The sequence below is a fragment of the Rosa rugosa genome, chromosome 4 (assembly GCF_958449725.1).
Source record: "Rosa rugosa chromosome 4, drRosRugo1.1, whole genome shotgun sequence".
NCBI classification, from domain to species: domain Eukaryota; kingdom Viridiplantae; phylum Streptophyta; class Magnoliopsida; order Rosales; family Rosaceae; genus Rosa; species Rosa rugosa.
This window is the reverse complement of record NC_084823.1, coordinates 11089603-11104762: the sequence shown is the minus strand read 5'-3', so window position 1 is coordinate 11104762 and position 15160 is coordinate 11089603. Positions and strand designations below refer to the sequence as shown.

Here is a 15160-nt window from a genome sequence, read left to right as displayed (position 1 = left end):
CGGTCTTCCTTGGTGAGCGGTTTTGATGTGTATTGTGAAATTGAAGACGCAGCGGGATTAGAGGTGAGTAAACCTCACGTAGTTCATATTATGAACCGAGTACCTTTAATTACTTTATTTTGTCGTAATTGTGTGAAAATATTTATGGAATAAATATTTGTTTTAAATCATATGGACTTGATCAACTACGGTCCATAGGTAAGTAAAATGATTTTAATTATACAAAATGAATTTCACGATTTTTTGTGCTTGATTTATAGTTGGTATTAGTGATTATCCCTGAGCGGATGATTACGTATATATATAATTACGTGATTATATATGGAATGGTGTGACATTGAGGTGTGTGTGGAATTGCGATAACTTGGTTATGATATGATATTGTCTTTGAAATTGCCATGATTATTTATTATAATGCTAATCGATAAATGTGTGTGATAATCATGTTGACCTTATGAGTTGATTAGAGGGTAGAATTGTAGTGCTCTGAGGACAGGGGAAAGTCCGAAGAACGCCGGTTAAATAATAACCGAGATGTAGTGCTCTGAGGACAGGGGAGAGTCCGAAGAACGCCAGTTAAATAATAACCGAGATGTTGTGCTCTAAGGACCGGAAGAGTCTGAAGAACGCCGGTTAAATAATAACCGAGATGTAGTGCTCTGAGGACAGGGAGTGTCCGAAGAACGCCGGTTAAATAATAACCGAGATGTAGTGCTCTGAGGACAGGGGGAAAGTCCGAAGACCGCCGGTTAAATATTAACCGAGATGTTTATCGTTTATTTAAACCTTGGCTGAGATGACAGGTAACGATGTAGTTAGAACTCTAACGTAGGGTCAAGTTGGACCAAAGTGGTGCTATGTAGCTTGAGTGTCTGTAGGACCAGTGTGGTGTATTGTGAGTTGAGGATTGTGGAAATGTATTTCTTGTGGTTTTCTATGAGTGGTTTAACGTCTCTTTGCAGACGTAATACTGTTGAATTTTTACTTGAATTGTAAGAATTGTAATTTAATAAATCAACAGTTCCTTCTTGTTTACTCATACGGGCTGTCATGGCTTACCGGGTTTGGTGTTGTTGCAATCCCGGTACACTATTCAAATTGTGTAGCGGGTAATCCTACAGGTCAGGAGAATCGAGAAGGTGATCAGGCTGCTTAGAGTAGTGGGATTGGAGTTACAGCTTTAATGTGAGGTTGTTATGCTCATTGAGCTTACATTTAATTTTGGAGAGAGTGTGTTGTATTATTAAACTCTTGAGGATTTGGTTTATGTATTAGTGAGTGAGGCGAGGTGTGTTTATCTCTGAGAAAAAAACTCATAACGTTTATTTGATTAAATTGTTTATTTCATGTTTCGGATTTGAATTTATTATTCAAAATTCGGGGCGTGACACGTCATGTGTTGCATTTTCCATGTGTATATTCTTGTCAAAATGATAGGTATGAAAAGAAAAATAAAGATTACTAATTATATGACGCCACTGGAATTCCTTTTACTTGGTCAAATTGCCACAAGGACAACACCGTCTATATTGAGCTTGCGCCAATGCAGCTTTTATTTATCATTTTTCTAACATGACCTTGATAAATTCACCCACTGCATACATAATAGTAAATACTCAGTCGGCTCTTTTGTATCTGTGTACCTCGTCACTTTCTGTGTGAGATGTGCTGACAACAGATCCCTTGATTCCTTTACATTGGGCCTTCCGGTGATGACACATGTCCACATCGCTCTCTAGATGATGGAGTGAGCATTGGATTTTATTCATTTCTTATTTTGAGTAGCAATTAGTAAAGGTTGAACGTGTTCTTGAGCTTCAGAGGGAGAAACAAATCATAAATGGCTTCATCCTCTTGACCTCTTCCACAAAGGGAAGTTGGGTGTAGGACGTGCTCTTGAGCTTCGGAGGTGTAGACACACGCAAAAACTTCACGGGCCACCTCCATAGCAGATTAGTTGCGTCTGGAATCCATTCCTTCATAGACGACGAAGAACTAAGAAGAGGGGAAGATATATCAACGCAATTGATGAGGGCAATCCAAGGGTCTAGGATCTCTCTCATTGCCTTCTCAGCGAACTATGCGAGTTCAAAATGGTGTCTTGATGAGGTGGTGAAGATCATGGAGTGTAGAAAAACATTGGGTCAAAGATTTTTTTTTTTGGGGGGGGGGGGGGGGGGGGCTAATCTAAGGTTTGCCCTAAGATTTTTTTTTTTCCTATCAATGTTTCTAAGAATTTTGAGACTAAATTAAAAAAATATATATATTAATAGAAAGAATGGAATAGAAAATTGGGAAAGAGCAAAAAAAAAAAAAAAAAAAAAAACTAGGCAAGAAGATTTTAGTAGGAAGAGAAGAAGGGAGAAAAAAAAAATAAAAGAAGAAAATGGGGAAAAAAACAATAGAAAATTACATATAAGTGTCACTTTGAGACTTATATTAGTCATATGGCCACCTAAATTGTTTTGTATATATAAGGCCACTTTAGGCCCAAAACCATCAGCTCTTTTATATGCTATACATATTTTACCCTTAGGTGTCGCTTTCTTTCTCTACCTCAGTTTCATTTTCAGTTTATTTCCATCTCTCTCTCTCTCTCTCTCTCTCTCACGCAAACGAAGATGAAGCGCTCTCTCTCTAGATCGCAGTAGAACCTCTGTGATTTCGTCTCGGATTTTCAATCAATCTCGTGGCCGTGGTTGCCGAACTTGAGGATCATGGATCGGAGTTTGTCCTCCTTCGCAGGGTAGCCGAGATGTCTCTCTCTCTCTCTCCATCTCCCTGGCGTTGCCGATCTGGAATGTTGAACCCAACGATCTCAGGCCGCAAGCCGCCGACTCCTTACTCTCGTCCGCCTCAGAACAAAGCCGACCGAGGGAAGCATTGGTTGTCCAACGTCGTTGATCCAGCTTATCGGCTCATCTCCGGTGGCGCCACTCATGTTTTTACCTCTTTCTTCTCGCTGGTGAATTTCGTCAATGCTCTACCGGCGCCTAATGTCCAGCCATCACGGTCAGTCCCTATTCTCTCTATGTTAGGGTTTTGAGTTGAAAATTTTGGGGTTAATTTGAAATTGGATTCAATTAGGGCATTGGATTCGTGTATATTCATTAATTGATGGGAGCAATATTGGTTGATTGACATTTGTGAAGTTTTATAGATCACTGTTTATAAAATTTTGACTATAAGCTTCGATTGTGGTTGCTTGGTTTCGCATACTACTACATGCTATTAAGCATGAAAAGAATGCCTTTACATACAAATTCTGTAGTGTATAATCATTCTCTCTAAGTTTAATTATGGAGTCTGGTTGCTTCAATATGTTCTTTAGGACGGAGACGTAATAACAAACAGGGTGCCCAGGTCTGACAAATATATTGTCTTGGTTTTCAAAACAATGCCTTGGTGCTTCATTGTTTATCCATCGAATAAATAAATGATTGCATCCTTTGTGTGTATCAGTTTGTATAAATGATTGCATCCTTTGAAGTCCATTGATTCATTTAAGTGGACTATACATATTTCTTTAGTTTGGAATCTTTGTGTTGATTGATGAAATGTTTATTTAGAGGATGCACAGAAATGTGTAGTGAGTGTGTACAAAAGTACGGGGCCCTTCCATAACTGGTGAGCGCACAAGCAATTACACACTGATACACACTAAACAACCATCTGTCATAATTAAACCAACCAGCTCAAGAGGTTTTAGCGGGACAGCTCAAGATTTATGGTGACATTTTGAAAATCCTTCTTCTGTATGGGTCGGACTCATATCTCTACCATTTCTTGTTGGAATTTGTGTTACACTATTAACATGTATAATAAGTTGGTTTTGTGCAATCAATATCTATGTCAGTAGCTTTTTATTACTGGTCTAGTAACTTTGTACATGTTAAAGTAGTTTTTTGTACTGTACATGTTATAGTAGTTTTTTGTACCTGTGTCAATAGCTTTTTATTACTGGTCTAGTAGCTTTGTACATGTGTTACAATAGCTTTACATACCTATGTCAGTAGCTTTTTTTTACTGGTCTAGTAGCTTTGTACATGTTTTACAGTAGTTTTCTATACCTATATCAATAGTTTTTTTTATTAATGGTTTAGTAGCTTTGTACATGTGTTATAGTAGATTTTTGTATCTATGAAAGTAGCTTTTTAGATTACTTGTTTTTCATTATCTAGTTGATAAAGAGTGCCACGTTTGCGGCACAATGATACATTGTTGTTTTTAGTTTTCATTTCAAATACTAATATTTTGTTGTATCTCTGTTATTGCAGAATTCTTTTGCATATGTAGTAGTCACTTTCTAAAATCAGGTGAATTTGGATATTTAAGCCTCCATTGACCAAGAGATTATTTGGTCAACCAAAAAATGTTGAACGTGCTAAAGGTGGCAAAATTATGCCTATGTGTTTAGATCGTCACCATTGAAAAATGATAATAGCATTACAGCATTGACTATAGCTTTATACAACTATTGTAATAGATTTTCACAACTATAGTAGTTACTTTTGACAACTATGGAAGTTAATTTTTACATTGTGATATCATTGTTGAATGTTGCATACATTTTATATCATTGAATATGTTTTCTTTTCTTGATTGCAGTAGCATTTTTGTTTTGGTTGTATCTTTTACATTTTCATAGATTTGTTAGTATTTGAGAATAGCTTTCTCAATCTCTAAGAGTAGCTTTTGTTCTATGTGATAGTAGTTTTTGACCTGCTTGGTTATAACTTTTGACATTGATGAGAGTAGCTTTTGGTGATGGTGGGAGTAGATTTTGTTGCTGGTGATGGTGACAGTAGCCATTTGTTGCTAGTGAGAGTATATTTTTGTGTCGGTGACAATAGCTTTTGTTGCTGGTGACAATAGCTTTTGTGACCTCGTTGGAAATTTCACCAGCGGAGTTTTTGTTTGTGACAGTAGCTTTTGTTGCTGGTAATAGTAGCTTTTGTGACTTCGCCGGAAATCTCACCAGTGTAGCTTTTATTGCTAGTGACAGTAGTTTTTATTGCTAGTGATAGTAGCTTTTGTGATCTCGCCGGAGGTTGTCGGAAATCTCATAAGAGTAGTTTTTGTTGCTAGTAACAGTAGCTTTTGTGGTCGCCGGAGTTTGTTGGAGACCCGCCGGAGGTTGGCCGGAGTTGACCGGAGACCTCGCAGGAGAGAAGAGAGAGTTGTTGACTTTTTACTCTAGTGACATTTATGTAAATATGTTGGTTTTTATATCCAAAGTATAACACAATTTTTAATCTAGTGGCCTTATGAGGGAAAAAATTAGTTGGTAGCGCTAAAAAAACATTCAAAGATGCACTTATGTGTAATTAACTCAAAAAACAATATAACAACCAAGAAAACATGCACTAAATGCTTTTGACGGGATTCGAACCAAGGTTACTTGGGAAGCAATGAGTCACTTTGCCAACTGAACCAGACATGGTTATGTGAAAACTTGGCACTTACAATTGATCATATATTTAAGGAATTTTGGGTTGGGCTATAGCCCAATCAGCCACCTACCTAGATCCGCCCCTAGGCAAGCTGTTTTTCCAATATTCTATAGTGTTGATCCTTCAGATGTTAGGAATCAGACGGGTAGCTTTGCAGAGGCATTGGAAAACATAAAGCTGCAAATATATCTGCAGAGAAGGTATCTGGGTGGATAGCTGCTCTTCATGAAGCAGCAAATTTGCAATTAATTCCTGCAGCGGCTTCATATTGTAGTAAATGGGCTATGGAATCGAGTGGTTCAGATTTGATAATTAAAAATTAAGGCGACAATTGGCTTGGCTTCTCAAATTCTCACCCTAAATCAGTAAGGCAAGGTCAATACAATTTTCCTACTCTTTGTACACGATTACAACTGACGCAGTCGGAAAAGATCACCTAAGTTTACAAGCAATAAACCTAAAACAAAGGTTCTGGAGTCCACCAGAGATAAAAGAGAAAAATCGCAATCTGATTGATAATATGATAAAAGATAGTTCTGCAGCCGTTTAAGGTTGCTTATATATGAGAAAAGAAACCTTATGGCGACTAACAATAAAACCCTAAAGCCCACGGGTAAAATAAAACAAACCCAAAACAAACTAGGAAAACGAAAATTCAGTAAATTGCATTTTTGAGGCCCTAAAAGACCCCGAAAGCCCGAAAAATCCCACACATCGTAGCATAGCTACATGTTTCGTTCCTGGCGCGATTCCCTTTCCGGAAAGCTATGGCACGCTCCAATCGGACACCAAGCTATGGCGTGGCTACTAGTGACTTTCGTTTTTCTCCTTTTGCACGATCAATCTGCTCTTCGAATTGGACTGCCATCCGTTCTGCATCAACAACACACAAAGTGAAGTTAAAATATTTTCACAATCAAGTGTATGAAGTATGGATGATTATATGCTTTGGTGTATGAACTTTGAAAACTATCAGATTGGTATATGAACTTAGGTGTATATTGGCTTGGCTCATCCCTAAATAATAACATGAGTCTCTTCTATTACGATGTATTCAAACATGTACCAGCTGTCTTTCCCAGCCTACGCTCGACGACCCAAGAAGACGAGATCTGAAACGATCTACCCAGCCTGCCGAAGGCATCCCACCTCCCCCAATCTGTTCGTGCCCATACCAATCAACCCCTTCAAAGAACAAACCAACCTTAAAATCCCGTCCGACGACGACGCCACAAGGATAGCCCCAATCTGTTCATATACCAATATGATAGTTTTCAAAGTTCATACACCAAAGTATATAATCATCCATACTTCATACACTTGATTGTGAAAATATTTTAACTTCACTTTGTGTGTTGTAATCGTGTATAAAGAGTAGAAAAATTGTAACAGGAGGGATCGAATGATCATTGATGGAGCCTTCCAAGTCTCACTCTTGTCAAGATGCACGAGGCATTCAGGAAATTGAATGTGCGGTAGATGGAGTTCAGTCGAGGCCTTAGCAACCGCATGTTGTATTGCATTTGTTATGTGTGTAATTTCTTGTCAAAATGATAGGTATGAAAATAAAATAGATATATATATATATTTTGGTCACAGAATCAATTTAGGCTAAAGGTTTCTTGTAACAAAAGAAAAGGCTGGTCAACAAAAAGTAAAAAATGAAAAAGCTAGTCAAATTTTTTCATGGAAATTACCCGGAAAGACAAGCTCCCCTGATTCCCTTACATCGGGCCTTGCAGTGATGCCGTGCAGCCATTAGCATGATGACACATGTCCACCCCAGTCTCTAGAAGATGGAGAGAGCATTGTATTTTATTCATTTCTTATTTGAGTAGCGATTAGTAAAGGGGGACCGGGTTAGGGAGAAGAAAGTCAGAAATGGCTTCATCCTACGACGTGTTCTTGAGCTTCAGAGGTCCAGACACACGCAACAACTTCACGAGCCACCTCCACAGCAAATTAGTTGCGTCTGGAATCCATCCCTTCATCGACGACGAAGAACTAGAGAGAGGGGAAGAAATATCACCGTCATTGATCAGGGGAATCGAAGGGTGTAGGATATCTCTCATAGTCTTCTCAGCGAACTATGCGAGTTCAAAATGGTGTCTTGATGAGCTGGTGAAGATCATGGAGTGTAGAAAAACATTGGGGCATACTGTTTTTCCAATATTCTATCGTGTTGAGCCTTCAGATGTCAGGCATCAGACGGGTAGTTTTGCGGAGGCATTTGTACAACATAAAGCTGCAAATAGATCTGCAGTGAAAGTATCCAGGTGGATAGCTGCTCTTCATGAAGCTGCAAATTTGTCTGGCTTCCATCTTAGTACTACTTCTAATAGGTATCTACTCGCCCTATTTTTACTGCTAGCTGTTGAATTTAATTTCCTTTTTCCTTTTGGTCCATCTTGTTTAGCATCTGTAGAGCTTCACCTGTAGTCATTATCAATAAGATATTAACTCAATTCAGCATTGTAGTTGCGCACTGAGTCTTTGTTCTATTTCTGAATTAAATCGACAGGGGTGAGGCAGGGTTTATCGATGACATTGTTGACCAGATTGGTAGACGGCTGACCAACACATACTTACATGTAGCCGACTACCCAATTGGAATAGATTCTCGCGTTGAAGAGATTAGTAAATCATTATGTGTTGGAGCAGATGATGATGTTCACATGGTTGGAATTTGGGGTATGGGTGGAATAGGCAAAACATCTGTTGCTAAAGCCATCTATAACAAATTTTATCGTAGTTTTGAAGGTACAAGTTTTCTTGCAAATGTTGGGGAAACTGCGAAGCAGTCAAATGGTAAGATCATTTTGCAAGAAACACTTCTTTCTGATATCTTAAGACCAACCGAGATAGAAGTAGGTAATCCTGATAGAGGGATCATTGTGATAAAAGAAAGACTTAGAAAGAGAAAGGTACTTGTCATTGTTGATGATGTAGACGATGTGGACCAATTAACTGCATTAGCCATAAGGCATGATTCATTTGGTCCAGGAAGTAGAATTGTTATAACTACAAGAGATCAACATTTGCTAGAGCAACTTAAAGTGTCGATACATCTGACTCGTGAAATGAATAAAGAAGAAGCTCTGGAGCTCTTTAGTTGGCATGCATTTCAAAATTATTGTCCTGATGCAGAATTTTTGGAGCTCTCAAGAACTGTGGTTACCTACTGTGGAGGTTTACCACTGGCTCTTGAAGTTTTAGGGTCTTTTCTCTTTGGAAGGAAGGACGTAAGAGATTGGAAAAGCACATTGAAGAAATTGGAAAGAATTCCTGATGGAAAAATTCAGAAAAAGCTCAAAATAAGCTATGATGCAATTGATGAGAACCAGAAGAACTTATTCCTTGATGTATCTTGTTTCTTCATTGGAATGGACAAGAACCATGTCATAAATATACTCGAGGGCTGTGGTCTTTCTGCAGCAATAGATACCAGTGTCCTCATTCAGCGTTGCCTTTTAGTTGTTAGTGAAAAAAACAAACTCACAATGCACAATTTGCTTCGCGACATGGGCAGAGAAGTTGTTCGTGAACAATCCCCCGAAGACCCTGAAGAACGTAGTAGATTGTGGTGTCAGGAAGATGTATTAGATATATTGACAGAGGGATCTGTAAGTACTTCCCACTCAAGACAAGCATATGCATCCCATATCTAATACTAAAGATAAGTTGCAAATTTCATTTATGCAAAACCATAGCCCTCCATCACATTTCAGTGCTCCATGTCATTATTATTGTACAAAATCCAGTTGGCATTCATGACTCATGAGTCATGAGCATATATCAGTTTTCACATGCAAACAAGATTTTTCTTACTTACTGCCTTCTGTTAACAGGGAACTAAGGAGATTAAAGGGCTTGCTCTGAATCTGCAAAGATCTCAGAAAAAGACTTTCAGAACACAAGCATTTAGAAAGATGAAGAAACTGAAATTGCTCCAACTCAACTATGTAGAGCTGATTGGAGAGTACGACCATCTTTCCAAAAATTTGAGATGGCTCTGCTGGCATGGATTCTCTCTAAAGTCCATAGGAACTGATTTTCTTAATCAAGGAAACCTGGTTTCTATGGACCTGCAGTACAGCAATCTCGTACAAGTTTGGGAGCATCCCAGGGTAGATTAAGCTGAAGCAAACTTTTGAACTGTTTCTTTCTTATCTTTTTGGATTTTGATTTTCGTTTTGTATTGGTCTTGTTTAACAGGTGCTCAAGGAGTTGAAGATTCTTAATCTCAGTCATTCACATTATCTAACACAATCACCAGACTTTTCAAAACTCCCAAATCTTGAGTATTTGATCATGAAGGGCTGTAAGAGTTTGTCAGAGATGCACCAGTCTATTGGAGATGTTAAAAGAGTTGCTTTGGTAAACCTTAAAGACTGCAAAATGCTTAAGGACCTTCCAAAGAATTTCTATAAGTTGAGAGGTATTGAAACTCTTGTTCTTTCTGGCTGCTCAAGATTTGAGAATTTTGTTGAGGACATAGGGGAGATGACATCACTGAAAACTCTTGCTGTAAGTGGCACAGCCATAAGTCAAGTACCACCCTATATAGGAAGATTGACAAACCTGAACTACTCATCTGTACAAGGCCTGGTTCGCCTGAAACTAAGGTTCCCGGATGTGCCAAAAAATTATTTTCCTCATGAGTATACCTCTTTGATGTATTGCAATTTGGAAGGCAGTAATGTTCATAACCTTCCACAACCCAGTGGCATTTCCCATCTTGAACGTCCATGTTTCTATAATTGCACACACCTTCCTGCAAGTGGAGATTTACCAGATCACTGCACTGCACTTGCAATAATTCCAAATTCAAACTCTTCTGAAGCGTCGAGGCAGAGCATCCTACAGGTTCTCTCTCTCTCTCTCTCTCTCTCTCTCAAACAGGAAGACATGGTGCACAGATTGATATGGTGTCTGCTTAATATGGTATAGTGATGCAGGACCAATACGTAAACTGTAGAACTAAGGATGCTGTAGAGATAATCTGCAGTAGACTAAGAAGACAGAAGGATAACTACTAGAATCACACCAGTAGGGTTTCTAGGCATCACACCTAGAGGACTTAGGCATCACACCTAAGGTTAGGTTGCATCACACAAACCTGGAGAGAAGCAAAAGCTTTCAATTTTTATTAATCTCAATCTGAAAATAAAAGACTACAAAGGCCTCTATATATAGGGAGGCTAAGATAACTCTAGAATAACTAAGAATATCCTTGAAGAATCCTAAAGAAATAATCCTAATAATAAAAGCCTAGATTTATTTGAACTACTTTCCAAATCTTGACTTAAAATATTCCGTTTGTATTCTTCATCATATAGGGATTGACTGCAACGGGAGATGGTGGCATTTATTTGCCGGGAAATGATTTTCCAAAGCAGTTCACATATGTCAGAGAAAGTGACCAAGTCTTTTTCCAAGTGCCTCAAACTAACTTACAAGCTTTCGCTGTGTGCGTAGTTTGTTCTTCTTGTTTTGACGAGGACATGTCTCCAAGTGGTATATCCATTTTTGTTACAAATTATACCAAGCGCATTCGCTTTGTTGTCAAGCCAACTCCTCTCACCGAAATAACTTCACATGAAGTTATTTGGCGGGTAAATTTGTTAAACGATCAGTTCAATTTGGAAGGTGATGACTTTGTGAAGGTTGAAGTTGCAATTGGATCTGGTTTCAGAGTGAAGAAAACTGGGGTCAGTCTTGTATGGGATCCCAAACTTATCAATGAAAATACGATCGAGTGCGAGCCTATCCCATACAAATACTTTCCAAGTGATGCTGATAATCCGGCAGGAGGCCATTACTACAATATAAAGTCGTCCTCCTCATCGCCGCTGCCATCATATTCATCTTCCTCGCGACACTGGAAGTACGAGGTGTTCTTGAGCTTCAGGGGTGAAGACACAGGAAGGACCTTCACGGACCATCTCTACGCGGCACTAGATCGTGCCGGAGTTGTGACGTTTAGGGATGCCGAGGGACTAAGAAGTGAAGAAAACATATCAGAGGAATTGGTGCGGATAATCCAAGAGTGTAGGATCTCTCTCATCATCTTCTCAGAGAACTACGCGGATTCAAGTTGGTGTCTCGAGGAGCTGGTGCAGATCCTGGAGTGTAGAAAAACACGGGGGCAGTTGGCTTTCCCAGTGTTCTATTATGTTGATTCTTCTCATGTCAGAAACCAGGCCGGTAGTTTTGGTAAGGCATTTAAGAATCATGAAGCTAGAGAAACGGAAGACAAGATATCCGGGTGGAGAGCTGCTCTCACGGGAGCGGCGAATTTGACTGGCTATGATACTTCTGTTTGTCGGTAATAATACTCATCTTCCTTTTCTTTCTTTTTTCTCTTCTTTTTCCCTCTTTGTTAAATGCTTGCTGTTACTGCTTTTCCTTTTTGGTTGATCATATGGTTTGGTCCTTCTTTTCTCCTTTAGGCTTTACACAATGTGGTGATTTCTTTCTATTTCTTAGTTCTCTTTCAATTCTGAATCTAATTGCAGGGTCGAAGGAATTTGTATTGAAATAATTGTTGACAAGATTTGCGAAAGCTTAGGCAAAGGCATCTTGTTAGTGCCTCGCGAGGCGATTGCTTCAAGGCTCATGTAAGTACATAGGGTCTTTCTGTTTTAAAAGAGTGTATGAGATTGGGAAAGCGCACTGAAGAAAGTGGAATAAATTCCTGAGGCCAGAATTCAGTCAACTCTCAGAATAAGCTATGATGCAATGGATAAGAGCTGGAAGAACATACTCCACCTATATGTTGTTTCTTCATTGGAATGGACAAGGAATATGTCACACATACTGGAGGGCTGTGGTTTTCCTCCAGCAATAGAAATCAGTGTCTTGCTCGAACGTTGCCTTGTAACTGTCAGTGAGAAAAACAAGCTCATGATGCATGAATTGCTTCGAGACATGGGCAGAGAGGTTGTTCCTGAAGAATCACCTAACTGTAACTGCCCTAAAAGACGTAGTAGATTGTGGCGTCCGGTCTGTGGAGGTAAAGCTACTTTTGCCTCTTACTTCATGCTTAAGTTCTTGATTAAGTCAAAAATGGTGGCTTTGTTCATACTTAAGTTCTTGATTAGTAAAAAATTGTGGCTTACTTCATGGTTAAGTTCTTGATTAGTCAAGAATGGTGGCTTACTTTCCAACATATGATAGCTGTAAAGATTGCATTTACAACTCATCTATAGCTAAGTTTCTTAAGCTTTAAGAAGTTAGTTGTAACCTCCTCTATCTAGTATAAATAGAGGACCTATGTTATAGAGTTGTAATCCCATGTTGTGAGTGAAAACATAGAGAGAGTATAGAGATTTCTTTTATAACTCAATTGTCTTTCCTCTGTTAAGAGTGTATTTCCTCCTGTTATAAGAGAGGGTATTGTCAATTGTGCTCTCCTTATTGTAGAAGAGAAATTGTTGTATCCTTTTGTTATACTAAAATCCTTCTACAATTTGCCTATCATCTTGTGCTTCACTCGTTTTCATAGTTTCTACTTCATTTGTAATTGGGTGCCCCATACCACAATGTCCTAACACGGTCAATCTGTAAGTACTCCCAGCTCCAGCAAGACAAGCATAGGCATCCCATCTCTAATACTTATAGTGAAGAAGCAGTGCTCAATTACTCCAAACCATCCCCTCTCTAATGTGCTTCATTAAATTCATATTCTAGGGTCCATAATCCTTTCATTTAATTGTGGCATTAAGAAAGTTAAATGCATTCATGACTCTTCTGCACACCAGTGGATAACATCTTTTGCTCACATGCGAATAATCTTTTTTTTTTTTATTTAGGCTTCTGTTAACAGGGAACTGAAGAGACTGAAGTACTAGCTCTAAACTTGCAAAGATCTGACAACATGAGAGTTTCGATACAGAAGCATTTAGGAACATGAAGAGACTGAAATTGCTCCAAGTCAAGTATGTACAACTCACTGGAAACTGCGACAAGTTTCCCAGAAAGTTAAGCTGGCTTTGCTTGCGAGGATTCTCTCCACAGGTCATACGAAATGTGTTTCTTAATGAAACATACCTGGTTTCTATTGACCTGCGGTACGGCAATCTTGTACGAGTTTGGGATTTTTCCAGGGTATATCAAGAAACTTTCAATCATTTTCCTCTGTTTTAATACATTAGGTCACGCTCTCCTTCCCTTCTTTTGAGATTTTTGATTTTTTTTTCTTTTTCTTCTTTTGGTGTTGTCTAACAGTGGCTTGGGAAATTTGAGATACTTAATCTCAGTCATTCACATTATCTAACACAATCACCAGACTTTTCACAACTCCCATATCTACGGTATTTGATCCTTAAAGACTCTGTAAGTTTGCCAGAGATTGACAAATCCATTGGACTTCTTTATGGACTTACCTTCCTAAACCTTAAAGGCTGCACGATGCTCAAGGACCTTCCGGAGGACTTTTATTACTTGAATTACGTTGAGACTCTGTTCTTTCTGGCTGTTCGAGATTTCAAAATTTGAGCAAGAATATAGGATATATGTCTTTGTTTTTTTGAAATAAATAAATATATGTCTTTGTTGAGAACTCTTCTTATAAGTGGCACAGCCATCAGTGAAGTACCATCCTCCGTAGATAAGTTGTGGAACCTGGACTTTTCATCTCGACAAGGCCTGAGCGGACTAAAACGATCTTTACAGGAAGAGACATCAGGACCTAGCCAGGATGAGATATCAGGACCTAGCCAATCCGAGTATGAATTCTGATCGGAGAATAAGCAGAGAAAGCTGAAAGTGAAGTGTTGAAGGAAGCTGATGTGTTGATGGACCTCAGATTGTTAACTTCAGATCTTTTCTCTGAATCTTGGTGTTATGTTGCTGTTGCTGTCATAGGAGTAGCCGGTACCCTTCTTTTTCCTCATGTCAGACTCATGATGTTTCTGTGCAGTTTTAATCCATGATTTCTCTGAGCAGTATTAATAAGGGTTGGATATTCCATTTACACTCATTAGTTGTTTCAACGCTAATCTTGGAAAAGTGGCAAATATGTTTTTGTAAGAAAAAAATAATAAGGTTTTTGTCCATTTATCCCATTTTTAGGGATTTTTTTCCCACTTACCCCATTAAGTTTTTTTAATTCCCGTACTCTAAGGAGGTATTCCCTAATACCCCATTAAGGTTTTTTTGTTTTGTTTTTGTTTATACCTACACTAGCAAGCTAGTTCTCTACATCACCAAGCATAAGTAACACCCTCTTTGGGACATCCACAAGCCATGGTGAGGCCCAACCGAGACTTGCATCTTGTAGCCCTATGTTCAAGCTACGCTACGGTATCCGGAAGTCGCAAATCCGTCGCCGGGAAGCCACCTTTCCGGCCTTGCCAAGTTGCCTCCACAATATGCATTTCCACACTAGAATAGTTGTTTTCTTGTCCCACATCTAAGAAAATGTAAAGGAAGAGCACTCCTTCACCTATAAAAGGAGACTCCTTCTCACTTACTCCACACTCCATTACACTCATGTAATCCGCTTGGGCCGCAAGGCTCAACACACTAGTTAAACATTCAAGTGGACGTAGTTTCCCGCTAAGGCGGGAAATGAACCACTATACTTCGCTTGTGTCGCCCTCTCTCTCTCTCTCTCTCACTTATCGTTAATTAGATTCCCAACGGATCCAAGCATTAACATTGGCGCCGTCTGTGGGAAGCCAACACAAAGGCTTCGTCACCTA

General features: G+C 39.0%; 2 protein-coding genes and 1 long non-coding RNA gene across 5 annotated transcripts in view; all 3 read left to right on the top strand.

Moving 5' to 3' along the window:
• The window catches only part of LOC133706537 (disease resistance protein RPV1-like), a 94818-nt gene that overhangs the window by 27166 nt on the left and 52492 nt on the right, over positions 1–15160 (top strand). The window lies entirely within an intron of this gene.
• Positions 2526–4569, top strand: LOC133742186 (uncharacterized). Its single transcript, XR_009862404.1, has 2 exons — positions 2526–3012; positions 4278–4569. It is a non-coding gene; the product is annotated as an uncharacterized LOC133742186 (long non-coding RNA).
• Positions 7246–14544, top strand: LOC133742636 (disease resistance protein RUN1-like). 2 transcript variants are annotated; one of them, XM_062170324.1, is made up of 8 exons: positions 7246–7795; positions 7975–9076; positions 9302–9580; positions 9669–10319; positions 10793–11781; positions 11972–12468; positions 13282–13562; positions 13683–14544. In XM_062170324.1, the coding sequence occupies exons 1-6, from the start codon at positions 7335–7337 to the stop codon at positions 12075–12077; spliced, it is 3588 nt and encodes a 1195-aa protein (XP_062026308.1). In that variant the 5' UTR covers positions 7246–7334; the 3' UTR covers positions 12078–12468; positions 13282–13562; positions 13683–14544. The 2 variants fall into 2 exon arrangements, with proteins under 2 accessions (XP_062026308.1, XP_062026307.1); XM_062170323.1 differs by having other exon boundaries at positions 13268–13562.